This window comes from Lithobates pipiens, unplaced genomic scaffold (genome assembly GCF_037356315.1).
Source record: "Lithobates pipiens isolate NorthernLeopardFrog02 unplaced genomic scaffold, aLitPip1_a1.2 Scaffold_8, whole genome shotgun sequence".
In the NCBI taxonomy this organism is placed as follows: Eukaryota; Metazoa; Chordata; class Amphibia; order Anura; family Ranidae; genus Lithobates; species Lithobates pipiens.
The window spans coordinates 246,771,722-246,798,058 of record NW_027507903.1 but is presented as its reverse complement, the minus strand read 5'-3'; the positions used below and the strand labels follow the sequence as shown (position 1 = coordinate 246,798,058).

The following is a 26,337-nucleotide window of genomic DNA, read 5'->3' as shown; positions in this document are numbered from 1 at the left end:
CATACTCTAGGTGTGGCCGGACCAGAGTCTTGTAGAGCGGGAGAATTATTGTTTTATCTCTGGAGTTGATCCCCTTTTTAATGCATGCCAATATTCTGTTTGCTTTGTTAGCAGCAGCTTGGCATTGCATGCCATTGCTGAGCCTATCATCTACTAGGTCCTTTTCCATCCTAGATCACCAGCCTCTGAACTTGCCCTTGTAGCCAGTTTTCAATCCATGTACTCACCCTATGGTCCATGCCAATGGACCTTATTTTGTAAAGTAAACGTTTATGGGGAACTGTGTCAAATGCTTTTGCAAAATCCAGATACACCACATCCACGGGCCTTCCTTTATCTAGATGGCAAATCACCTCCTCATAGAAGGTTAATAGATTGGTTTGGTAAGAACAATTCTTCATGAATCCATGCTGATTACTGCTAATGATACCATTCTCATTACTAAAGAATGGTATATAGTCCCTTCTCATCCCCTCCAAGAGTTTACATACTATTGATGTTAGGCTAACTGGTCTGTAATTCCCAGGGTTGTATTTTGGGCCCTTTTTAACCACTTGGCGCCCAAGCTACGTCATAAGACCTCGTGGGCTTTGTGGTGTTATATCTGAATGATGCCTGAGGCTACAGACATCATTCAGATATCAGCATTTTCATCCAGCGATTCCCTGCACCATAAGAATGATCATAGCAGCTGTTCCGCCGCTTGATCGTTCTTATGGGCGGCGGGAGGGGACATCGGCCCCCTCCCACCACCCTCCGGTGCTTCTACCGACTCATGACTTCCATCGGTGAGTCGGTCACAGGATCCGCCGGCCCCCGGATGGTATCATAGAGATTTCCGGCAGACCAGATGATCCCCGGAGCCTTTATGATCGTTTGGAGGACGGGCGTGATGTTATGACGTCACACCCGGCCTCTGCATTCAAAATAATGGCGCCACCTTGGCTGGGAAGCCGTGATCGTTTTTTTATTTTAGGCTTCCCAGCCTAGAGGTGAGATATGGGGTCTTATTGACCCCATATCTTACTGTAAATAGGTCCGCTCATGCCATATTCCTATTACAAGGGATGTTTACATTCCTTGTAATAGGAATAAAAGTAATCAATTTCTTTTTTTTTTTAAAGTGTCAAACTAAAAAAATAAAAGTAAAATTAACAATAAAAAAAAAAAAAATTTAAAGCGCCCCTGTCCCCGTGAGCTCGTACGCAGAAGCGAACGCATATGTAAGTCCCGCCCACATATGAAAACGGTGTTCAAACCACACATGTGAGGTATGGCCACAAACGTTAGAGTGAGAGCAATAATTCTAGCCCTAGAACTCCTCTGTAACTCAAAACATGTAACCAACAAAATTTTTTAAACCATTGCCTATGGGGATTTTTAAATACCAAAGTTTGGCACCATTCCACGAGCGTGTGCAATTTTGAAGCATGACATGTTGGGTATCTATTTACTCGGCGTATCTTCATCTTTCACATTATGCAAAAAAATTGGGCTAACTTTACTGATTTTTTTTCTGAAAAAAAAAACGTGTTCGAAAAATTGCTGTGCAAATACCGTGCGAGATAAAAAGTTGCAACAACCGTCATTGTATTCTCTAGGGTCTTTGCTAAAAAAAAACATATATAATGTTTGGAGGTTCTATGTAATTTTCTAGAAAAAAAAAAATTATGAATTTTACATGTAGGAGAGAAATGTCAGAATTGGCCTGGATGTGAAGTGCTTAAATATTGGTGCTACATTGGCTTTTCTCCAATCAGCTGGTACCAGGGGCGGACTGACCATTGGGCTACTCGAGCACTGCCCGAGGGCCTCATGCCACTAGGGGGCCCCATTTGGGTTGCCAGCCTCATAAAAAAAATTGTGTTTTTTTTACATCTGTCTTTGAAATGTCCCTTACCGACATCCTTTTGGTCTAAAAATCCAGAGATTATAGCTGCCCCACCTCTCCAGTACCTTCTCAGCCAATAGAAACATGTCTGTGTGTACTGTGTGATTGTATACTGCGTGTGTGTGTTTGTGTATACTGTGTGGCCCCATAATCTCTGATTGCCTGGGGGCCCCATAATCTCCTATTGCCCGGGGGCCCCCTGAGTTGTCAGTCCGCCCCTGGCTGGTACCATTCCAGTCAGTAAAAATGAGGAAAAATGGTCTGGCAATTAATTGACTGAGTTTCCGAAGTACCCTCGGCTTGCACCATCTGGTCCCGGTGATTTATTAATGTTAAGTTTCCCAAGTCTAATTTTAAAGTGGAGGACCACCCTGAAAAAAGAAAATACATTAAAAATTAGAAAAAAAATCATTTAAAAAAAAATTTTTTTTTTTTTTTTTACTTACCAGAAATGCCTGTTGCTAGGCACATCATCCTAATCTGCCTCTTCCTCCTCCGCGGAGATCTTCTTTCTTCTCTCCTCCGTGCGGCGTCTTCTGGGTAATGGGTCGCGCTGTGTTCTGGGAACTGTGTTAAGTGTGCTTATTAAAAGTCAGCAGCTACAGTGCTTGCAGCTGCTGACTTTTAAAAAAAAATTTTTTCAAAACCGGCCCTCCTCTTTAACTCTGTCCTCTGTTAACCATGGAGGTGCTTCCCGTGATGTGTCATGAGGATAAACACTGCAGTTTTGGTTACTGAAGGCCTCCCGATTCCCTCGTGAAGACTGAGGAGAAGAATAAAATCAATACCTTTGCCATCTCCTCATCCTTTGTAACCTGATGTCCTTCCTCGTTCTTTATGGGGCCAATATGGTCTGTCCTCCTTTTTTACTGTTTACATACTTAAAGAATTTCTTGGGATTTTTTGGAACGCAAATAATGCGTTCAGAAGCCGAGTTCATTCTTACCAACTTTTTGAGATAGGAATGAGGGACACCTATCAGCAAAAGTATGCAGGCACATAACAGCCCCTTGCCACTCCCCCTTAGTGCCCGTTCACACAGGGGCGACGCGACTTGCAGCGCGACTCACAGACGCGACCTGCACACAACTTCAGCGCCGACTTGCAAAATGACTTCTGTATAGAAGTCAATGCAAGTCGCCTGAAGTCGCCCCAAAAATAGTACAGGAACCTTTTTCTAAGTCGGAGCGACTTGAGTCGCTCCTATTAGAACGGTTCCATAGTACAGAACGGAGCGCGACTTGTCAGGCGGCTAAGTCGCCTGACAAGTCGCGGTAGTGTGAACGGGCACTAAAAGGAGAATTGCACAAAAAACAAGATTGGTTAAACCTACAAGTGTTTCTTTTTACCACTACTATTCCTTTATATTGGCTTTTGGAATTTACAAATGCAGTTTAGAAATCAGATGAAAGGTTTAGCGCTGGGAAACACTTTTTGATAGATAAAAAGTGAATTTTATATACATCTATATAGATCAGACCAAAAAGAGGGACAACTGAGGAGTAATGAGGGACAGTCCCTTGAAATCAGGGACAGTTGGGATACATGTGAGTTTTTATAGGCATTTCAAGAGCCAAACGCTTATAAACAAAGCAACTCGCATTTAGCTGTGTTTCGTTTACAGACGGTTTTCATTTTTGGCTATTTAAAAAAAAAGTGGCAAAACGGATGTTTTAAGTGTCGGTTACTATCTGTCAAGTTAAATTATTCAGGAGAGGTTGTAAAAATGTCCCGTGTACATGAAGCCTTAGGCAGGCCAGACATAGGGGATTTCAAAAGAATTTTCTTTCAAAAATCTTATCTAAGAGGTTTCGTTCGTATTTCGCACCGTTAGTGGGCTGTACCAATAGCCGATTTTCGTACGGCCATCTAATTTAATTGGACATGTTGGAAATTTTTTGAAAAACAAATGATTTTCTAATCAATGATGGGAGAATCGTGTGAGAAATGTCATTGAAAAAGAAATGCGCATGTGCAAGAAAAGTAAATTCCCAGAAAGAAAAGATTCCCAGTCACGAAAATTATTTTCTGTAGCAACGTGAGGTGAAATTGAAGGCTTGGTTGGCAGAATTTCGAAATCAATGGTGGCACCATCGGATCACAAAACGTACGAGATTTCGGATTTTGAAAAGAAAATTCTTTCAAAATCCATGTATGGCCAGCCTAAGAGCAGTGTTTTTATGTGGGTCCATGTTGAAGAGACTTCTCTCACTTCCTGGGTGTTGTCATCTCCATATTTGTGCAGACAGACCTAGAAGGCTGACAGAGGCTGTTACCACGGAAAGTATTTTAGTTGTTCGGAGTTGGTGAGGAGGTCTCTCCTGTACCAATCTTGCCTCCACAAAGCGCCAGTCTCCTGACACGTTAGGACAGTTTACCCGCCAGCTCCAGTCATCGCCTCTCGGCGGACACATTGGCTGCTGCGTTTGTCACTCAACCAATCCCGCCTGAGCTCGGTCAACACGGGCCTGCACGTCAGTCAGTGTGAGTGACACGACACCCAGCCAATCCCATCTCAGAGGCGCGCTCCCGGGGACACACCGTGAAGCCGAACTCTTTGCAGGCCTCTGCCATCTTTGATCCCGCCTCTGTTACGGGACTGTACGTGAACCAGGCTGAGCTCGGCGCCTCCCTGCCTCCTAGGCCCCGCTGTCCTGCAGCTCGCAGACTTGGAGCACATCGGGCAGACGACGGGCCGCCGGTGCTGGGCGGGGACACCCGGGGGCGCTCACGTACACACTGAGGCGGATTCCCGACACAGGTTTGTGCGCGCCCCCGCCTCCCTTCCTAGTCGCCGCTGCTGCAGCAACGACCCGGGCGCGTGGCTTTAGGAGGGTGCACCGGGCACCGGAGACTTCACCGGACTCAACACCCGAGACGGCAACATGGCGAGCGCTTCGTACCACATCTCCAACCTGCTGGAGAAGATGACGTCCAGCGATAAGGACTTCAGGTGAGCGGGCTGCCCGCTGCAGGCTTCCCTGTAGCACGGCCATGAGGGCGGGCCGGGTGCTGTTCCTACTCTGGCTGCAAAGCACACTGAGGCCTAACTGTCACTGAGGAGGCGCTAGGCCCGTGTGCTGAGTGCGGTGTCACTGGGAATGGGCCCAGCCGTCCTATCCTGCAGTATGGGGCCCTGACACTGGGCATTGGGCTCTGCCTGCAATGGAGCAGGCCGGATCTGCAGTGCATTGTATACCTGTATATATACACACACACACACACACACACACACACACACACACACACACACACACACACACCATAGGGCAGCTGATGATCCAGGGACAATTGTAGAGTCTGTCAGATGTCAGCAGACGTGTCTAGCTTTATATACATCTTCTCAATGGTTGGCGATGTGCTCGGTGACTGCTGGTGCTTTGGATCTCAGGGGACACTTGTGTGATCTTAGAGTTCTATGGATGCATCAGTCTGGGAAAAGCACAGGAATGACAGTGTGGCAAATGTTATAGTTTTGCGGCTAGTGCACACAGTTGGTGATATGGCCTCTTCGATCTTTCTGCACTGGGATGTCCAAGTGATTTTTGTTTGATAATCGTGCTATGCTTACCTGCTCTGTGCAATGGTTTTGGTCCTCTGTTCTAGGGTCCTCATCAGTGATCTTGGCTCTTCCTCCTCTTCTGAGTGCTTGCTAAGGGGGCACTCTGCACTGGCGGGCTTGATCCTGAGCTGGGCTGTGTGTGTCCATAGGCACACACACATAGCGTGGCTTGGCCCGCTCCCTCTTCACTAAAGATTAGCTCAGGCGTGTTCGCGTAGCCTGCCAGGAAGTAGGCGCTAATTATTATTATTCAGGATTTATATAGCGTCAACAGTTTGCGCAGTGCTTTAGAACATGAGGGCAGAGAGTACTCTTACAATACAAATCCATACAGGAGGAATCAGAGGGCCCTGCTCATTAGAACTAACAATCTAGAATCACAGGCAGTGAGACATTGTCCCGATCTCTGGAGCCGCGCATTGGGACAATGCCAGTGCCGACTTCCTGGCGGGCTCTGCATGTGGGGTGTGTGAACACGCCTGAGCTCATCCTTACTCATCACTGGATTTGAGTGACAGTAGCAGGAGTCAATGGCTCTTGTTACTGCAGAATCTCCTATAAGAAGAGAGAGGGGAGAGAAGAGCTGCTGCAGGAGGACAGTACAGGTAGTAAACCCGCTGAATATTTACCTTGGAACGAGGCCCCGGTATCTCTGACAATCCACACCGAGGAAGCTGACATGTTCCCTCTCCGTGTCTTCAGGGTATCGCGGCTCCGGGGCTGTGAGTGGCCAGAGCTGCAATATCGTCACTCCCGCGCATACGCGCAGGAGATTTCTTTCCGGCGTCTGCCAGGCTTTCCGCGAAAAATCCCCTGTGCGCATGCGCCGCTGCAGTCAGTGGCGCATTGCGAGGGGAGTATCTCCTAAACCATACAGGTTTAGGAGATTTTTTTTTTTTACCTACAGGTAAGCCTTGTTATAGGCTTACCTGTAGGTAAAAGTAAAAAAAAAAAAAAGTATACAACCGCTTTAAAGTAAGGTAGAAAATCCAAGAAGGTAACTCCGCTCCAGGTGGCCCCACTAAATTAGATCCAGATATGCTGGGTACAAGCCACAGCTCACCACCGGAGGAATAGGAAAAGAAGAAACATCTGCACACTGGCACTAACGATCCAACGTAGATTTATTCTAACAAAATAGCACTCATAACTGCCAACCAAGACAAGGAGAGGTTTGAAGAAGCACTATTGCAGTGTGAAACGCGTCACCGCTCTGTTGTTCTTGTCTTGGTTGGTAGTTATTTTTGTTTTTTTGTTCTAATAAATCTACGTTGGATCAGTATTGCCAGTGTGCAGCTGTTTCTTCTTTTCCAGTAAAGTAAGGTGCTGCTTCTTATTGTACGCAAAATGTGAGTGTGACTATTTAGCCAAACTGAGCAATACTCTGTTCATCATCCTCCTATTGGGAACACAATACAACTTAAAGTGGTTGTAAACCCTTACAAACCACTTTGACCTACAGGTAAGCCTAGATTAAGGCTTACCTGTAGGTCCAAGCAATATCTCCTAAACCTATATGGTTTAGGAGATATTTGCCCGAAAACGGGCACCGCTGTCTACGGCGCATGCACCGTAGACAGCGGCGCACTGAGGGCGGCATTTCCAAGAATGGAACTGCCGCGCGTGCCGACTCCCATGCGCATGCGCGGGAGTGACGTCATCGCGGCTTCGCCGAATGACAGTGGCGGAGTTGCGCGACCCCACCAACAAGATGGGTGCGGCGGACTACAGGGGACAGCGGCGACTTCGCTGGCTCCTGTGTCAGGTAAGTGACACATAATGAGCTACTATGCGATGCATAGTAGTCCATTATGCTTTGACTTTGCAGGGAATGAAAGAGGAAGTAAACTCATCAGGGTTTACTTCCTCTTTAAATGAGCCAGCAATCTAAGGGCCCTTTCACACAGGTTTTCTGATCGCATCCGCCTGTCTTTCAGGTGGACCTGATCGGACATGCCATTCACCCCTATGGAGCGGCTGATGTCAGCGGTCACATGTCCGCTTACACCTGCTGCTATCTGATCAAATCCTATCTGTGAAATGCAGATGGATGGTGAACCTATTTTCCATCAGTCTTGTGGTCCGTTTTCAATAGCTCTCTCCATAGAGGAGAGCAAGCCTCTGACAGGTCCATATCAGCACAGTAAGTGGAGACAGACCTGTTGCCCACCTGCTCAGTGGGGATCAGCAGATCGTTAAACCCCCGCGCACTCTGAGCAAAGCGCCGGGCAGACTGCCTGTGTGAGAGAGTCCTTAGTGTTAAATGCAATGATTGTGCACACTTGGTGTCAGACAAATTTTTAGATGTGTGTAATCTGCTTCAAAATATCCACTGTGCACCAAAGTCAAAAGTTCAATAAAGTTCTATCCACTGTGTTTTATGAGCAACTGTGAGACCTTCTCAGCCCTCCAAACAAAGTTGTCCACTTTTAGGGGGACACTTGCCATATCTTTTTGGCCGTATATACCTAAACAGCCTTGTAATGAGCTAATGACCTGCTTTTAAATCCTTCGATCCTGGCATTGCACCCATCGAAGCCTTCTACCTCCGATACGGGCAAACAGTTACTGAACTATAGGAAGAATCGATGAACTCCAACAGTGCTCATCAGTGCCCTCACAGTTCATTGATAACTGCAAGCCCTCTGCCGCGGTGGTAGATGGTAATTGTAGTTCATTCATTCATGGGAAATTGTGAATAAATGACAAAGCTGTGTGCATGGAGCCCCAAACAGCTATGCTGTTTTAAAATTGTGGAGAGAAGATTCCCCGCCCACTATCAGTGGGGAGCGCTGACAAAGTGAGGTGGTTGTATAGGAGTATGTTACACCCTAAATATGGGTGTAACGTGCCTAAAAGTGAACTTATCCTTTAAACCTAACTACTTTACATTTGTCCCCTCCCCCTCCTAACACCTATTCTGACTAACCTGCACAAGAAAGATGCATATACTTATTTAATTTCTGTCCAACTCCAGTCATCCCACTCCCGTGTGTCAGCCAGCACAGCTGCAGGGAGGAGGAGGGAATAACAACCTATTGGTGAGATCACCGTTTGTCTTGACTGGCTGTTGTCAGAGTGCGCTTTCCTCTCTCTTGCAGTGCTGCTGGTAGTCGCAGGGTAGGTCATGTGACTGGACGGAGCCGCTGATAATAGTTACCATATTTATTGGCGTATAACATGCACTTTTTTCAGCCTAAAATCAGGGGGAGATCGGGGGTGTGTGTTATACGCTGGTCCCCTGCGGTTCTATCCCTTTCTGCCGCTCTCTGTGGCTTCTGGGTATTTTCAGCCATTCTTGGCGGCTTTCGGAAAGCCGAAAGCCACAGAGTGTGCCGAAAAATAGCAGAGAACGTCCGAAAATAGCCGAGAAACGGTCGAGTGTGGCCGAAAATAGCCGAGTGCCGCTGAGATACACAGGACATCCGCTCTGTATCTCGGCGGCACCATTTTTAAACGGCAAACACGCTGACAAGGCTTAAAATAACTGACAAGCCTGCAATGGAAGGCTACGAATGACTGACAAGGCTGCAATTGACACTGACAAGGCTGCATTGATGGGCATTTAAATGTAATTTTTTTTTTTTTTCCCTTAAACTTCCCTCCTAAAAGTTTTTTTGTTTTAAATTCCCTTGTAAACTTGGGGTGCGTGTTATACGCTCATAAATACGGTACATTTAGACATCTTTCTCACATGGTTAACAAGCATAGGTGTTATTAGGTTGAAGGGGGCAGTTTTTTATGTGTAGTTAGGGTTAAGCCTAACATTCCAGCCTGGGGGGACAAAAATAAATAAGTCAGAAGCTACAAATACTGTAGCTGCTGACTTTTAATATAAGGACACTTGCCTGTCCAGGGAGCCCGCGATATCGGCACCCCAAGCAAATCTGTCCATTGGCTTCAGATGCAGGAGCTGGCATTGCAAGTAAAGCCTCTTGCACACAATCAGATTTTCGGAAGATCTTTCGTCCGTTTTCTGGTGCATGCTAGTTTCATGTCGAAAGTGAAGAGGTTATTCGCCAGATGAAAATTCTCGTACGTCAGAATTCAACTTCAGAATTGACGTCCATGTGTTGAATAGCTTTGTATGTATTCTTTAGTTTCTGAGCATGCGTAGTCTTGCTGTTATAACTGATTTTATTTTTTCTGACGAAAACTATACTAACCAACCAAATTTTACTTTCGATTTCCGTATTGTGTGTATGGGTCTTAAGGGAAACTGGTAGTGAAGCCTTTAGGCTACACAGCTGGTTTTCCCACTGCGCATGTGCGTGTTACGCTGCATTTTTTTGGTCCTGTAGTTTTCTGGGACACACGCAGGTCCCAGAAGGCAATGCGGAGGTGACGAACCTCACTGTGGCACCAAAAAAAATACGAAAAAGGTATGAAAAGAAAAAAATATAAATTTTTTTTTTTTCTATTTTCTTTTGAAGCCAACATGTTGAATGGGGAGAAAAAAAAATCCATTCCCACAAGCAAGGTGGATGAAAGTATCAGATCAGTCGGGACAATGTATTCTGACAGTTCCAGAATACTCATCAGAGGCTGTAGCTGCTGATTGTCAGTTTTCCAACTTGTCGGAATGACGGAAGTTGATCTAATTGATTTCTGTAATGCAGGGTCAGCCACACACTGATTGAAATTAAGCCAGTCCTTGCTGAAACGATTGCATTTTGATCCATCTGTGGCTAGCTTTGTAAAATTTAAAGTGTGTGTGTTTTGTGAATCCCTAAAACCTTAGTCACATTACTTGTAATGAAATATGTCCCATGCTTGTAGGCATCTGTTTACTGAAGAAATCTTCGCTGCAGGGACGTCCAGTCTTTTTCCTGGCTCTAAGCTTCAGGCGCTGCGATGAACAGTTGTGGGTCTTCAGGCAGAACAGCAATACAGTTGTTCCTCTGGGGACACGCCTCCTCCTCTAGTGAGAAATAATATTTCATTGTTTACGCTGCTTGTAGCACAACCTGTGAGTGGTTGATAGTCAGAATCCTCTCCATCATTCAGATAGTGTGTTACGATGGGTAAAAGAATGTTTCTCAGTGGAGATGGAGTATGTATGTCCCCATTCAACCATATTCATTGCTCTTCAGCTCCTAGACCCAAAGCTATTTAATAGGGGTGCACCGAATGGGTTTTTTGGTGCCAATACCGAAAATAAAAAATACACTAGGCCGAAAACCGATACCGAAACATATTTAAAAAAAAAAATTTTTTTTTTTTTTGTACAGGATATGGTCAGAGACTGGGGACATGGTACAGGATATGGTCAGAGACTGGGGACACGGTACAGGATATGGTCAGAGACTGGGGGGACACGGTACAGGATATGGTCAGAGACTGGGGGGACACGGTACAGGATATGGTCAGAGACCGGGGGGGACACGGTACAGGAGATGGTCAGAGACCGGGGGGACACGGTACAGGAGATGGGTCAGAGACCGGGGGGACACGGTACAGGAGATGGGTCAGAGACCGGGGGGACACGGTACAGGAGATGGGTCAGAGACCGGGGGGACACGGTACAGGAGATGGGTCAGAGACCGGGGGGACACGGTACAGGAGATGGGTCAGAGACCGGGGGGACACGGTACAGGAGATGGGTCAGAGACCGGGGGGACACGGTACAGGAGATGGGTCAGAGACCGGGGGGACACGGTACAGGAGATGGGTCAGAGACCGGGGGGACACGGTACAGGAGATGGGTCAGAGACCGGGGGGACACGGTACAGGAGATGGGTCAGAGACCGGGGGGACACGGTACAGGAGATGGGTCAGAGACCGGGGGGACACGGTACAGGAGATGGGTCAGAGACCGGGGGGACACGGTACAGGAGATGGGTCAGAGACCGGGGGGACACGGTACAGGAGATGGGTCAGAGACCGGGGGGACACGGTACAGGAGATGGGTCAGAGACCGGGGGGACACGGTACAGGAGATGGGTCAGAGACCGGGGGGACACGGTACAGGAGATGGGTCAGAGACCGGGGGGACACGGTACAGGAGATGGGTCCAGAGACCGGGGGGACACGGTACAGGAGATGGGTCAGAGACCGGGGGGACACGGTACAGGAGATGGGTCAGAGACCGGGGGGACACGGTACAGGAGATGGGTCAGAGACCGGGGGGACACGGTACAGGAGATGGGTCAGAGACCGGGGGGACACGGTACAGGAGATGGGCCAGAGACCGGGGGGACACGGTACAGGAGATGGGTCAGAGACCGGGGGGACACGGTACAGGAGATGGGTCAGAGACCGGGGGGACACGGTACAGGAGATGGGTCAGAGACCGGGGGGACACGGTACAGGAGATGGGTCAGAGACCGGGGGGACACGGTACAGGAGATGGGTCAGAGACCGGGGGGACACGGTACAGGAGATGGGTCAGAGACCGGGGGGACACGGTACAGGAGATGGGTCAGAGACCGGGGGGACACGGTACAGGAGATGGGTCAGAGACCGGGGGGACACGGTACAGGAGATGGGTCAGAGACCGGGGGGACACGGTACAGGAGATGGGTCAGAGACCGGGGGGACACGGTACAGGAGATGGGTCAGAGACCGGGGGGACACGGTACAGGAGATGGGTCAGAGACCGGGGGGACACGGTACAGGAGATGGGTCAGAGACCGGGGGGACACGGTACAGGAGATGGGTCAGAGACCGGGGGGACACGGTACAGGAGATGGGTCAGAGACCGGGGGGACACGGTACAGGAGATGGGTCAGAGACCGGGGGGACACGGTACAGGAGATGGGTCAGAGACCGGGGGGACACGGTACAGGAGATGGGTCAGAGACCGGGGGGACACGGTACAGGAGATGGGTCAGAGACCGGGGGGACACGGTACAGGAGATGGGTCAGAGACCGGGGGGACACGGTACAGGAGATGGGTCAGAGACCGGGGGGACACGGTACAGGAGATGGGTCAGAGACCGGGGGGACACGGTACAGGAGATGGGTCAGAGACCGGGGGGACACGGTACAGGAGATGGGTCAGAGACCGGGGGGACACGGTACAGGAGATGGGTCAGAGACCGGGGGGACACGGTACAGGAGATGGGTCAGAGACCGGGGGGACACGGTACAGGAGATGGGTCAGAGACCGGGGGGACACGGTACAGGAGATGGGTCAGAGACCGGGGGGACACGGTACAGGAGATGGGTCAGAGACCGGGGGGACACGGTACAGGAGATGGGTCAGAGACCGGGGGGACACGGTACAGGAGATGGGTCAGAGACCGGGGGGACACGGTACAGGAGATGGGTCCAGAGACCGGGGGGACACGGTACAGGAGATGGGTCCAGAGACCGGGGGGACACGGTACAGGAGATGGGTCCAGAGACCGGGGGGACACGGTACAGGAGATGGGTCAGAGACCGGTGGGACACGGTACAGGAGATGGGTCAGAGACCGGGGGGACACGGTACAGGAGATGGGTCCAGAGACCGGGGGGACACGGTACAGGAGATGGGTCCAGAGACCGGGGGGACACGGTACAGGAGATGGGTCCAGAGACCGGGGGGACACGGTACAGGAGATGGGTCCAGAGACCGGGGGGACACGGTACAGGAGATGGGTCCAGAGACCGGGGGGACACGGTACAGGAGATGGGTCCAGAGACCGGGGGGACACGGTACAGGAGATGGGTCCAGAGACCGGGGGGACACGGTACAGGAGATGGGTCCAGAGACCGGGGGGACACGGTACAGGAGATGGGTCCAGAGACCGGGGGGACACGGTACAGGAGATGGTCCAGAGACCGGGGGGACACGGTACAGGAGATGGTCCAGAGACCGGGGGGACACGGTACAGGAGATGGTCCAGAGACCGGGGGGACACGGTACAGGAGATGGTCCAGAGACCGGGGGGACACGGTACAGGAGATGGTCCAGAGACCGGGGGGACACGGTACAGGAGATGGTCCAGAGACCGGGGGGACACGGTACAGGAGATGGTCCAGAGACCGGGGGGACACGGTACAGGAGATGGTCCAGAGACCGGGGGGACACGGTACAGGAGATCAAAGCAGCCTTACCAGTGCCTGTCAGATGCAGCCAGCCAGAGTGTCCCCCATTGCAGCCAGCCTGTGAAGGGAAGAAAGGAGAGCCGCCTCCGTCACCTGTTTGATCACAGCACCGGAAACATCACAGCTTTTATTTCAATAGCTGTGTGTTCCCGGCCGCGTGCCATCACGTACAGCCCCTCCCCCTTGTCCGGGCACTTTAATAGACAGATCACCCACAGGATTGGACAGATGATCTGTCTATCAAAGGGCCCGGACAAGGGGGAGGGGCTGTACGTGATGGTGCGTGGCCGGGAACACACAGCTATTGAAATGAAAGCTGTTGTGTTCCCGGCACTGTGATCAAACAGGCGGTGGAGGCGGCTCTCCTGTATTATAGCATGATCTAGCTTTTCATGATGGGCGTCACCAGGGGTGGGGTGGAGTCCCCCCCCCCACCCATGCCACGCCCCATTTTCGGCTCCATTATCAGCCGTTTTTCTCTTTCGGCAAATTGGCGAAAAGGGCATTTTCGGTCGATATGTTTCGGCGGCTGAAATTTTGGTGCATCCCTACTATTTAACCCCCACAGCTCTAGAACTTCAGAGAGAGGAAGAGGACAGGGCATCCCTGCACATCGTGGGACATACCTTCTTACAGGTAAGTTGGTTTACCAAAGCTATTAAGGATAATTTTGTTTGCTAAACTTCAGCTTTAAAGCGTAAAAAAGTAAATTTTTATTATTTTTCTCCTTACCTAACCCACCCTCCTCCGTGGAGGCAAACTATCCAAGATTCAGCTGCCATAGTCACATCCAGTGCTGCAATCTCCTCCTGACAACTGTGCGTTATTCCCTCAATGACTTCTATGGGGTAGTGTCCGATCTTCACATCCCCAAACAAGCCTATGGGATGTAATGTGCAGGTGAAGCCAGGACAGTGAAGACTTGCAGTGTTGGATGTAAACAAACAGCAGAACCACACTTTATTTTCACCCTGTTGCTGCCAACGCCTTTGTATTTTTTGCACATTTACATTTTTACACCTGAAGATTTCCTAAACCTTCAAACATTTTCTGGAAGCTGACACCCTATAGAATAAATTATTGGTTTCCATTTTTTTTCACTCAACATTAGTACAATAATTTTTTTAAATGTCAGTAAAAAATACATTTAAGGTAAAGTTTAGGGCACGCAAACATATAATAAATGACCCATTTTTTAATAAAATATAAAGATGAAGTTGTGCCACGTAAATGGATACCCAGCATGTCAAACGTTCTAATAATTTCAGTAGGCAACGCTTTAAAAGCCCCTGCTGTATATTGTTAAAATAGATGTAAACCCTCACATACACCCAGTGAACTGAGTAGCCTCAGATGATACAGAGATGAAACCAATCCCCCTGCGTAAGTTTTTTACATGTATATCTGCTGTCTCCAGCTTCCTATATTCATTAGAAAGTGCACACCGTGTTAAGATTTTTGTCTTCCTGTTCAGCACTGGGTGTGGATTCTTGGCATACACTGTAACAGCTGATTGGAGGAACGGCGCACACCCCCACTCCACGTGGGCAAAGGAGAGAAGGAATGAATGTGCAGAGCTGTGCTGTGAATAGACCAGCTCTCTACTAATCTATTTATAGCTCCCTGTCCGACACAAATTTAAGGCTGATTTTATCTCGGTTATCGGAGAATTTGTCAGACATTATCATGCTGATAACACAAGAACAGAGCAGCAGAAAGACACGGACTTAGGAGAGAGATAGGAAAACTCTACAGATATATGTGCTTAGGTCACATTTCATGAATAGTGTTTACATCCACTTCAAAGGAAAAGTTCACCTTTTGCAAGTTGAGGTTAAAAAAAAAAAGTGCATTTATAATTTTCTTTACATAGGAGCCTGTAAAGCATTGCACCCGTGATCAGCAGATTGCAGGTGTGATCAAGACTCTTGCAGACTGTTGATGTAAGTACAGGCAGGCAGCTACACCCTGAATGGCAGCATCAATAAACTACCTATAGTGCTAAACCGTGCATTCTCATTGAGAACTACAAGTCAACAGCTGCTAAGGCTGATGGCAGTTATAGTTCTATTCACTGATCTCTGTAAATGAATGATGCATCCAGGTGGGTGGAGCTCTGCACGGCTACATTTAAAAAGTAATTTTTAAAGCAAGTTTAGGTAGAAGATCCCTGGCTTGCTGTCACTAAAGGCGGTGGGGTCAGGGAGAGGCTGCTGCAGTGGGAACATGTAACATGTTCCCAAAAGTGATCTTCTCCTTTTTAACCTTGAATAATGAACTTAGAATTGTTGTGTTCTCATTCTGGCGTGAGCAGCATTATTTACCGTGTGTAGCCTCCTCTGACTTATGCATTTATATTAATGTGTGGGGGTGGCAGGCTCCAAATCCTTTGCAGAGTAATGTTAAGGTGTAACTAAACCAAAAATCAAACCTTTATTATATTGTAGCTTACAATTTCTTAGATGCGATGGCTGTATTTTTTTTGCACTACTTTGATGCTACTTTGATCCAGAGTGTAAAGTTGGATCAAAGCTGCACTCTAAATCACGCAATTTTGGGGTCACAATAGTGAAAACGTTACTTGTCATTGCAACGGTGTTCAAAGCTTGCTTTCTTTTCATCTGGTAGTCAGCCAGTAAGTCTGTTTTTTAAAAGAACAAGCTCTCCAGCAGTTAGAAATGTAAGAAACCATTTAACACTAGATAGGGTGCTTACAGTGATCAGCTTGTGTTTGTCAAACCTTTATCCCAAAAGGAAGAAAAACTGTTTGCTTTTACTGCTTATAAAGTATTAGCTGGAGATTGGCTTTGTTAGTGTATTAAAAAATCCTAGTATATCTAATATTCCCCCTTTGACATTTATACAGCGATTAGTACTATAAATAGCCACTGATTACTGTATATTGTTAGGGAAGAGGTTAACACTAGGGGGTGATCAAAGGGATGTGTTCTAACTGTAGGGGCTTATTGGAACATGACAGATCACTGTGTCTGATCACTGGGAACAGTAGATCCCGTCATGTCACTTGTCAGAATGGGAATTGCCTTGTTTACGAAGGCAGTCCCCTGTTCTGCCTCTGTAATAGGCGACTTCCGTCCCATGGCGCCGCAGTGAGGTACTTTACCTCCGCAGTTGTGTTTTATTTTTTTGTGGCCGTTGTTGCCTTCTGGGACTTTTATGTGTCCCAGAAAGCAACAGCACCACTCAGAAAGCGCAACTTCTTCTTTATTTTTATTTATTTTCTTTTTTTCTTTTGTTTAGCAAAAAAGAATCCAGTGGTGATTAAATATCACCAAAACAAAGCTTAAAAAAAATTACAAAAGTTTCCTTTAGCAGCTGCATGACCGAGCAATTGTCAAGATGTGACTGCACTGAAAATTGGCCTGGGTAGGAAGGGGTTGAAAGTGCCCTGTGGCTAAAACTACTTCTTTCTCAATTCGGACATCCCTCAGTTATTGGAGCCCTTTCACAATGAGCTGCCCGGGGTGTCGGCGGTAGAACGCCGCTATTTTTAGCGGCACTTTACTTTTGTTTTTGTGTTGCTATTTGGCTGCTAGTGGGGCCCCCGCTAGCAACCAAAAAATGGTTAAAACTGCCTGTAAAGCGCTGCTACAGTGGTGATTTGCTGGAGGTTCGGTGGCACTGCCCATTGATTTCAATTAGCTCTAAAGAAGCTGCTCGCAGGACTTTTGATGCTCTGCCAGCACACCGCACTGACAATGGAGCCGTCATTTCAGGGCACTTTGCAGGAGTTATTTTTAATGCTATAGCGCCTGCAAAGCGCCTCAGTGTGAAAGGGGTCTTACCTTTTGCACCAATTAATCACCCCCCCCCCCCCTTTATTTATTTATTTATTTTTTTGGGTGCCCAGGAAAGCGGATGCACAATAAACTGGTTTAATGTGCGACGGCTGTCCATTTCGGTGGCAATATGATGCACATTTCAGCACATCAGTTTTTGTTTCAACTTTCTTTGAAGTGCGCAAAAGTGACCCTTCATGTGACTGTTGAGCAGTGTTGCACTGCTATGTGATGCCCTGCTGTGCACTGCTATAAAATGCAGCATGTCTGCTCTTTATCCCAGCTCACTCCAGTGAGGTAAAACGCAGGTCTCCTACAAGCAGGGCTCTCCTCATGATCTGCTATTGACTTGTGCCTGTACTGTCTGCTTCTTGTAGATTTGTTCAAACTGTCTTAACGTTTTGAAAATCGTTATTTTTTTTTTATTATTATTTTAGTTTTTTTGGTATAAAATTTGCATTTCAAGAATCGAAATTTGCCCACTAACATTTCGAAAGTCAAACGATCGAGTGTATCGAATACTTTCTCAAATGATTTTCTATCCATGTATGGCCAGCATAAGGCTGTTTCCACTAATATGACCTGTCATGCGACTTTGGACACAAAGTTGCATGACAAGTCACAGCTTTTTGCTATCTATGGGACTTTGAAAAGGTACCTGCACTACTTTGATGCTACTTTGATCCAGAGTGTAAAGTTGGATTAAATCTGCACTCAAAGTCGCACTCTAAATCACGCAATTTTGGGGTCACAATAGTGGAAACGTTACTTGTCATTGCGACAGTGTCCAAAGTCGCATGACAAGTCACAGCCCATTAAATTGATCCCTGCTCCCATCTATGCGACTTTGAAAAGGTGCCTGCTCTACTTTGATGCAGTGTAAAGTTGTATCAAAGTAGAACGCTAGCCTTTGGGTACGTTTCCACTAGTGCAACTCCAAAGCTGTGCGATTTAACCATTTAAGCCCCGGACCAATTGTCAGCCTAAGGACCATAGGTCTTTTTACGATTTCGCACTGCACTGCTTTAAATGGTAATTGCGTGGTCATGCAATGTTGTACCCAAACTAAATTTGCGTTCTTTTCTTCCCACAAATAGAGCTTTCTTTTGATGGTATTTGATTGCCACTGCGATTTTTATTTTTTACGATATAAAAGGAAAAAGACTGAAAATTTTGAAAAAAATATATTTTCTACTTTGTTATAAGAAAAATCGAATAAACTCCATTTTAGTCATACATTTAGGCCAAAATGTATTCAGCCACATGTCTTTAGTAAAAAAAAAAAGTCAATAAGCGTATATTTATTGGTTTGCGCAAAAGTTATAGCGTCTACAAACTAGAGTACATTTTCTGGAATTTACACTTTTAATTTGACTGCCTATCTCATTTCTTGAGGTGCTAAAATGGCAGGGCAGTAGACACCCCTAGGAAATTGCTGAGAGACATGTTGAGCCCATTGAATATTTTTATTTTATTTTTTTGTCCCAAGTGATTGAATAATGACAAAAAAATAAATTAAAATGTTTACAAAAATATGTTGCTCACACATGCCATGGTTATATGTGGAATTGCACCCCAAAATACATTTTTGCTGCTTCTCCTGAGTACGGGGATACCACGTGTGGGACTTTTTGGGAGCCTAGCTGTTTACGGCACCCCGAAAAACCAATCACCGCCTTCAGGATTTCTAAGGGTGCCAATTTTTGATTTCACTCCTCACTATCTATCACAGTTTCGAAGGCCATAAAATTCCAAAATGGCACAAAACCCCCCTAAATGACCCCATTTTGGAAAGTAGGCACCCCAAGCTATTTGCTGAGAGGCATGTTGAGTCCATGGAATATATTATATTTTGCCACAAGTTGCGGCAATATTACAAACTTTTATTTTTTTGCACAAAGTTGTCACTAAATGATATATTGCTCACATGTGCTATGGGCATATGTGAAATTACCCACCAAAATACATTCTGCTGCTTCTCCTCAGTACAGGGATACCACATGTGTGGGACTTTTTGGGAGCCTAGCCGCGTATGGGACCCCGAAAACCAAGCACGCCCTTCAGGCTTTCTAAGGGCATTTGTTTTTTATTTCACTGAGCCTGAATCTGACAGATGAGTGACTTCCTCTTCACTATCTGTCATGCTCAGGAACGTGTAGGCCTCTTCACTAGTGTACCTTCGCTTTGCCATTTTGGGCTCTAAATTTAGTGGAACACTAGTGAGATTCACAGGTAAACAAGCACCTAGGCTGTCGGCGACTGTATAAAACGCTACCAAAAAAAACTGGGATCAGTCCTGACTCTGCGAACGCTGCAGTTATGCGTTTTAGTGTTTTGTAAGTGACAGTGGTCGATCGATACTGCACTTGGGTGGGCTGGGCGGAGGGACAAAAAGCAGGTGCTAGCAGGTATCTGGACTGATCCCACTAACAATGCCTTTTTTGGAACCCTAAACGGCTGGGAACGCTAGTATAGATCTGATCTGATCAGATCAGATACTATACCACTAAGGGAGGTGTATGCTTTGCGTGTGGGTGTTAGTGGTACTGGCACTAATGTAGCGACGCAGACGCAGACCCTATATGACCCTAAAACCTAATTGATATCACCCGCCGGGTGATCAGGGGGTTAAACATTTATTGGGTAATAAATGGCGGGTGCCCTGATGCTATAAAAAGCAAACTAACCAGCGTCACCCGTAACACTTATACGGTGATCACTGGTGAAAGGGGTTAACAAGGGGCTATCGGGGGGTTAAAACCTTTATTGGGTAGTATATGGGGGTCCCTGACGCTATATAAAAACCCAACGGGGAACCTAAATAACTAACTGGCTAACCAGCGTCGCCAGTGACACTAATGTAGCGATCAGAAAAACGATTGCTTAGTGACACTGGCAAAAAGGGGTGAAAGGGTTCCCTTGGGGGCAATCAAGGGGTTAAATCTTTATTAGGGGGCTACCCTCGACCTACAGGGAACTAACACTAACTGCCCTGACACTTTTTACAGTCACAACTGACACTAAATGCAGTGATCAGTAAATAAATGATCACTGTAATCTGTGATGGGGGGGGGGGGGGCAAAGGGGATGACTGGAGTGAAAAGTGTACCTATGTGTCAGTGGACTGTTGGTGCACTTACTATGATGTCTTCTTTCCTCGCCGCCCGGTCAAAAAGACCGCCCTGAGGAGAGTGACATCACTTCCTCCTGCCTGTGTTTACACTACACAGGCAGGGGAAGCTTCTCATTAGCCAGGAGTGATCAAGAGGGGGTGGCCAAAACCCCTCATCCCGGATTGCTCCTGAAGTGAAAGCCACTTCCGATCAGACCCCCCACCCGCTGGAAGGCAGGCACGTACCTGTGCCCTTTCCGTGCCATTGTGCCGATGTATATTTACATGCAGCGGTCCTTAACTGGTTAAAGTGCCTTTTGAATGCAGCTTTGATCCAACGTTGCACTCTGGATCAAAGTCGCATAGATGGGAACATTTGCCATTGAAATCAATGGGCTGTGACTTCTCTTGGAAATTTGAGTCCATAGTAGCATGACAAGTTCCACTAGTGGAAATGGGGCCTTAAACTCATTACTCACATGTAATGAGCAATAGAAATCGATCTGTACCCTTCAAAATGTTTAAAAATTTTCCTTTTGTACCTTATATCTTTCATATTTATTTCCCAGCTCCCTCTGCCGTTCAGCTGGGCATGCTCCACACAGTGCCCATCAATGCCATCACAGTGCCATACAGAAGCAACCACGTTTTTGTACACTTTAATAGGGCTGCAACTAACGATTATTTTCATAATCGACTATTTGGCCGATTATTGTTTCGATTATTCGGTTAATAACCTTAAAAAAAAAAATGTGGTATTTAATATGTAAAGTTTGAAAAAAGGCAATTTATTCTTAAATATCTATATGCAGTGGTAAATATAAATAACCAACTATATGTTTAGGGAGTAAAATATCGGTTCCACTCTTTGAATAACACAGAAGAGATATACTGTATATACTATTAGAGATGTACTGTATATACTATTGGAGGAGATGTACTGTATAAACTATTAGAAGAGGTACACTGTATATACTATTAAAGGGTGAATCTGATAAATATGATCAGAGATCAGATTTTTTTTTTTTTTTTTTTTTTTTTAAAGCGGAGGTCCACCCTAAAGTGGACCTTCCGCTCATCGGAACCCTCCCCCCCTCCGGCGCCACAATTGGCACCTTTCGGGGGGAGGGGGGTGCAGATACCTGTACAGTACAGGTATCTGCACCCACTTCCGGGATAGCTCTCTGCGGAAAGGGGCGTAGATTACGCCCCTTTCCGCAAGTGCCCCGCTGCCTGCTGGGAAACACACAGATCCCAGAGGCAGCGGGGACCGTCCTTATTGCGCAGCGCGACTCACGCATGCGCAGTAGGGAACCGGGAAATGAAGCCGAAAGGCTCCATTTCCTGATTCCCATACCCAAGATGTCGGCGGCAGCACCCGAGAGACGATCTAGAGATCGGCTTCGGGTGCCGACATCACGGGCGCGCTGGACAGGTAAGTGTCACTATTTTAAAAGTCAGCAGCTGCAGTATTTGTAGCTGCTGGCTTTTAAAAAAAAGAAGAAAAAAAACGCGGAGTCCCGGCGGACTCCCGCTTTAAGTTTAAAAAAAAAAAAAAAAAAATTTAAGATTGTTCGTTCTATTTTCTAATCGTTAGTGGGGTCAAATCTACATTCGTTTTCAACCACAGTGACGGGAAAATTTAGAAATAGAAAACTTCTTGGTCAAAGGAATTTTCAGACAGCGTATGTGGTTTTCGTTCATAAATTACATCCATTTTAAAAACGGAATGTTAAAAACAAGTGAGAATTTCAAACATTCTTTCATTCCTTGAATTTCGCCTGACTATTCTCATCTGAAAATGTATCTGTGTGGCCAGCATTGGGCTCCGTTCACACCTATGCAGTTTGCTTTTGATCTTCTTCTGCTGTGTGTTTTTTTTTTTTTTTTTTTTTGCGCACGTAATTTTGCTGCGGTTCGCGTTTTTGCATTCTTATTTTTTTGCAAATTTGTTGTTGGGCAGATTAAAAAACACAAATTGCTCCAAAAATGCATTACATGCTTTTCTGCAGCTTCTCCATTGAAGTATATTGAACCAAAACAGCACAGGTTTGCATTAAAAAATTTCCCTGACCCTTTCCATATACACAGCGGCTGAAAAAAAGCATAGATGTGAACATGTCCCATAGGAAACTGTATAAATGAACTGTAGTTCGCTTCTTCAAAAAGCACCAAAAAATAATTAGCCCTTTATAGTACAAAAAAAGCAGATAATCACTACTTTAACCACTTCCCGACCGGCGCATGCCGATTTGTACGTCGGCAGAATGGCACGGGCAGGCATATTGGCGTACAGGTACGTCCAATTTTAAATGCCGCCCTGCCATCGCTTGCGTGTTGGTCGGGACCCCGTGAGTCCGGTCGCGGGTCCAGCGGACTCTATCGCCGTGGGCATACCCGCGATTGTCTCATGGGGCGGCTGAATGGAGAAATGTTTTTAAACAGCATCTCCCCGTTCTGCCTAGCAACAAGTGACGCTGATCTCTGCTCTATGTGATTGGAGCAGAGATCAGTGTTCACTAAAAGAATGCCCAGCCCCCCACAGTAACACACCCCTGGGAACACTTAACCCCTACACTGCCACCCACTGGTTAACCCCTTCACTGCCAGTGTCATTTACACAGGAATCGCTGCATTTGAATAGCATTGATTGCTGTATAAATGACAATGGTTCCAAAAAATGTGTCAAAAATGTCCGATGTGTCCGCCATAATGTCGCAGTCGCAATAAAAATCGCTGGTTGCCGCCATTACTAGTAAATAAAAAAATAATAAAAATGTCAAACTATCCCCAACTATGTAAACGCTATAACTTTTGCGCAAACCAATCGATTATTGCGATTTTTTTTTTTTTTTTTTTTTGATTTTTTTTTTATACCAAAAATATGTAGAAGAATATGTATGGGCCTAAACTGAGGGGGAAAAAATGTTTTTTTTTACATTTTTGGGGGATATTTACTATAACAAAAAGTAAAAAATTTATTTTTTATTTTTTTTCAAAATTGTCTCTATTTTTGTTTATAACGCAAAAAATAAAAACCGCAGGGGTGTTCAAATACCACCAAAAGAAAGCTGAATTTGTGGGGGAAAAAAGGATGTCAATTTTGTTTGGGAGCCACGTCGCATGACCACGCAATTGTCAGTTAAAGCGACGCAGTGCCGAATCGCAAAAAGTGGTCTGGTCTTTGGCCAGCAAAATGGTCCGGGGCTGAAGTGGTTAAAGGATAAGCATTATTTTTTATTTTATTTTTTATCGGAAGACATGAGAATACTGCAGCTTTTATTAATAAAGACCTGAAAATGATCAGCTGGTGGTAATAAACAGAAATCGGTTTATGAAGGGCATTGTTTAGGTAGACATGCATGCATCTGCAAAAAGATTTTTGGTTGTGAACAAGCAAGCTACACTCTTGTGAAACATGTCAACTGCAATTCCTGTATCTGTCTGGCAACCTTTGACAATAAAGATTACAATCAAGCAACTTTTTGGATTTCCAGTGTGCGACATTTCGTTTCTTTTTCTTCTGCAAAAAGATTTGCTTAAATCCTGGAGTTACACATTTAAGAATGGTACCATATTTTCTTATATATTTGCAGCTAGCCTTCTTTAAAAGGAATAACGCCACCATACAATCCCAGTCATGCTGCTCATTCAAAATTCTGTTATAGGTGCATTGTAGGATTACAATAAAAACCTAAATACTTGCCTTTCTCCTGCAGCATTGGTGTGACACTGCAGCTGTCCCATGCCACCACCAGGACTGAGAGCTGGATGATGGCTGCACAATGGTCAGGTCTTGGTCCACACGGAACAGAACACGGGGGCTGCCAGTCCCTGCTTTCTGTTGTCTTCCAGCACTCCACTGCATGCTGAAAAGTCAAGCCAGTTGTCAATCGGGCAGGCAGGTGGGTCTTGACCATGTTTTTGGGGAACCTTCCTGAGCGCTGTCAGCTGTTGGCGAACAATATACTTTGGGCCAAGGGAGAATAATAGGAATTGTACTTATGACCCTAAAAAATAATACAGCCAAAAAACGGGCAAACACTGTGAATGTCTCTTTAAGAAATGTTTATTTGTGCTGACTTCTTAATCATGGTCCACGTAAATTATGCAGCCCTCATAACAAGCCAAGACCCTGCCCACATCCTGACACAATATTTAATTTCAGTTTTCTTGTTTAGATGCATGTTACAGTATAATAAACCACACAAAACCTGTGCTTTGAATGGCTAAGTGCTAGGTGTATACGCATAACTCAGCACTGGAACAGGAGTGCAGTGCAGAATTGAAATACAGAGTATCGGTAGTGGATTGTCATATACTGTGAAATATAATATAGAGCTGCACTAACGATTATTTTCATAATCGATTAGTTGGCCGATTATTGTTTCGATTAATCATTTAATCGCTTAATAGCCTTAAAAAAATAAAAATAAATAAAGTGGGTCAAATTGACGTTCATTTTCAACCACAGTGACAGGAAAACTTGGAAATAGAAAACTTCTCGGTCAAAGGAATTTGCAGACAGTATATGTGGTTTTTGTTCAGAAATTAAGTGAAAATTTCAAAAGAAATTCTTTCAGTGAATGTACAAAGATTTTTCATCTGAATTGATCTGTGTGGCCAGCATAAGGCTCGGTACACACCTATGCAGCTTTTGATCTGTTTCTGCAGTGTTTTTTGCTGTGCGTTTGACTTTTACGCACGTAATTTTACTGCAATTTGCTTTTTTTTGGGCAGATTAAAAAACACAAATTGATGCAAAAAACGCATTACATTCTTTTCTGCAGCTTCTCCATTGAAGTATATTGAACCAAAAAATCACTGTTTTGTGTTAAGTCACTGACCCTTTCCAAATACGCAGCAGCTGAAAACAGCACAAATATGAACGTGTCCCATAGGAAACCGTGTAAATGAACTGTAGAAACTGCGTTTCTGCAAAAAGCACCATTAAACGTATAGATGTAAACCAGGCCTAAGACGTTTAGTAACATAATGGGGTTAAAAAGACTAAAATTAGCCCTTTATAGTATAAAAAAAGCAGATAACTACTGGAAGGGGTTCATTTTTTTACTGTAGAACAGTGAAAGTAATATTTACAGTAGCGATTTATATTTTTGTACTATAAAGGGCTCTTTTTTTTTTTTTAACCCCATTATGTTACTGGCCCATTAATCGATTATGAAAATAGTAATCAATTAATTTCATAATCGATTAGTTGTTTCAGGCCTAATATAATATATGTCAAACATTATTAGGTGGGTGAGGGAGACGCATGTGCTGTTGGGTTAATATGTAGGCTGCCATTGCTTGCCGCATTCTAAAAATTTTATTGGCCCAGTTTGTCTTCAGTACCTCAGAGTTAGTAACTGGGAGCAAGCATACAGCAAAAGAAAATTGGAGAAAATGAGACTGACCATTAAAACTGATGGACCAATAGGAAATTGTGGAGCTTGGCAATATCCTTATCTTCAGCTGTCACAGAGGCTTAGAAGGTTTATGCAGGCATACATAGACACCCAGCACTGTCACACAGGGATTTCTATTTTCACTTGTGGTGGGCAAATGGAGTGGCAGGTAATAAAGCAAGGTCCAGGTGGTGAGGGACAGGACTTTCCCACATTGACCCCTTTGTATGTTATGTACAGAGTTAAGCACTCTGTATATAACACATTCCTAAATCCTTCCACACTTTGTCTAACGCACAATTCAATAGTTTTCTAATGGAAGCTTTTTATTCCATTTTCTTATTTTAATGATTGTGCTGGGGTTTGTATGCATCAGTGAGACTTTTTCTTTTTGCCGCAGTGCACATAGAGTGCCGTCGGTCGCTTCTTCCCTGGGGTGTCCCTCATTCTGAGGTTGTGAGGTATGAGATGGGGAACTTTGGAATGGTCCACAGACAGCCTCACAGCACCCCTATGCTTTTGTACACCAAC

At 45.7% G+C, this 26,337-nt stretch overlaps 1 protein-coding gene across 1 annotated transcript in view; it reads left to right on the top strand.

The window, feature by feature from the left end:
• Nucleotides 1-4,548: 4,548 nt before the first annotated feature.
• The window catches only part of CAND1 (cullin associated and neddylation dissociated 1), a 58,057-nt gene continuing 36,268 nt past the window's right edge, over nucleotides 4,549-26,337 (top strand). Inside the window, exon 1 of the mRNA XM_077469480.1 lies at nucleotides 4,549-4,844. Within this exon, the coding sequence (XP_077325606.1) occupies nucleotides 4,777-4,844 (68 nt within the window). The 5' untranslated portion in view covers nucleotides 4,549-4,776. The remainder of the gene's footprint in view (nucleotides 4,845-26,337) is intronic.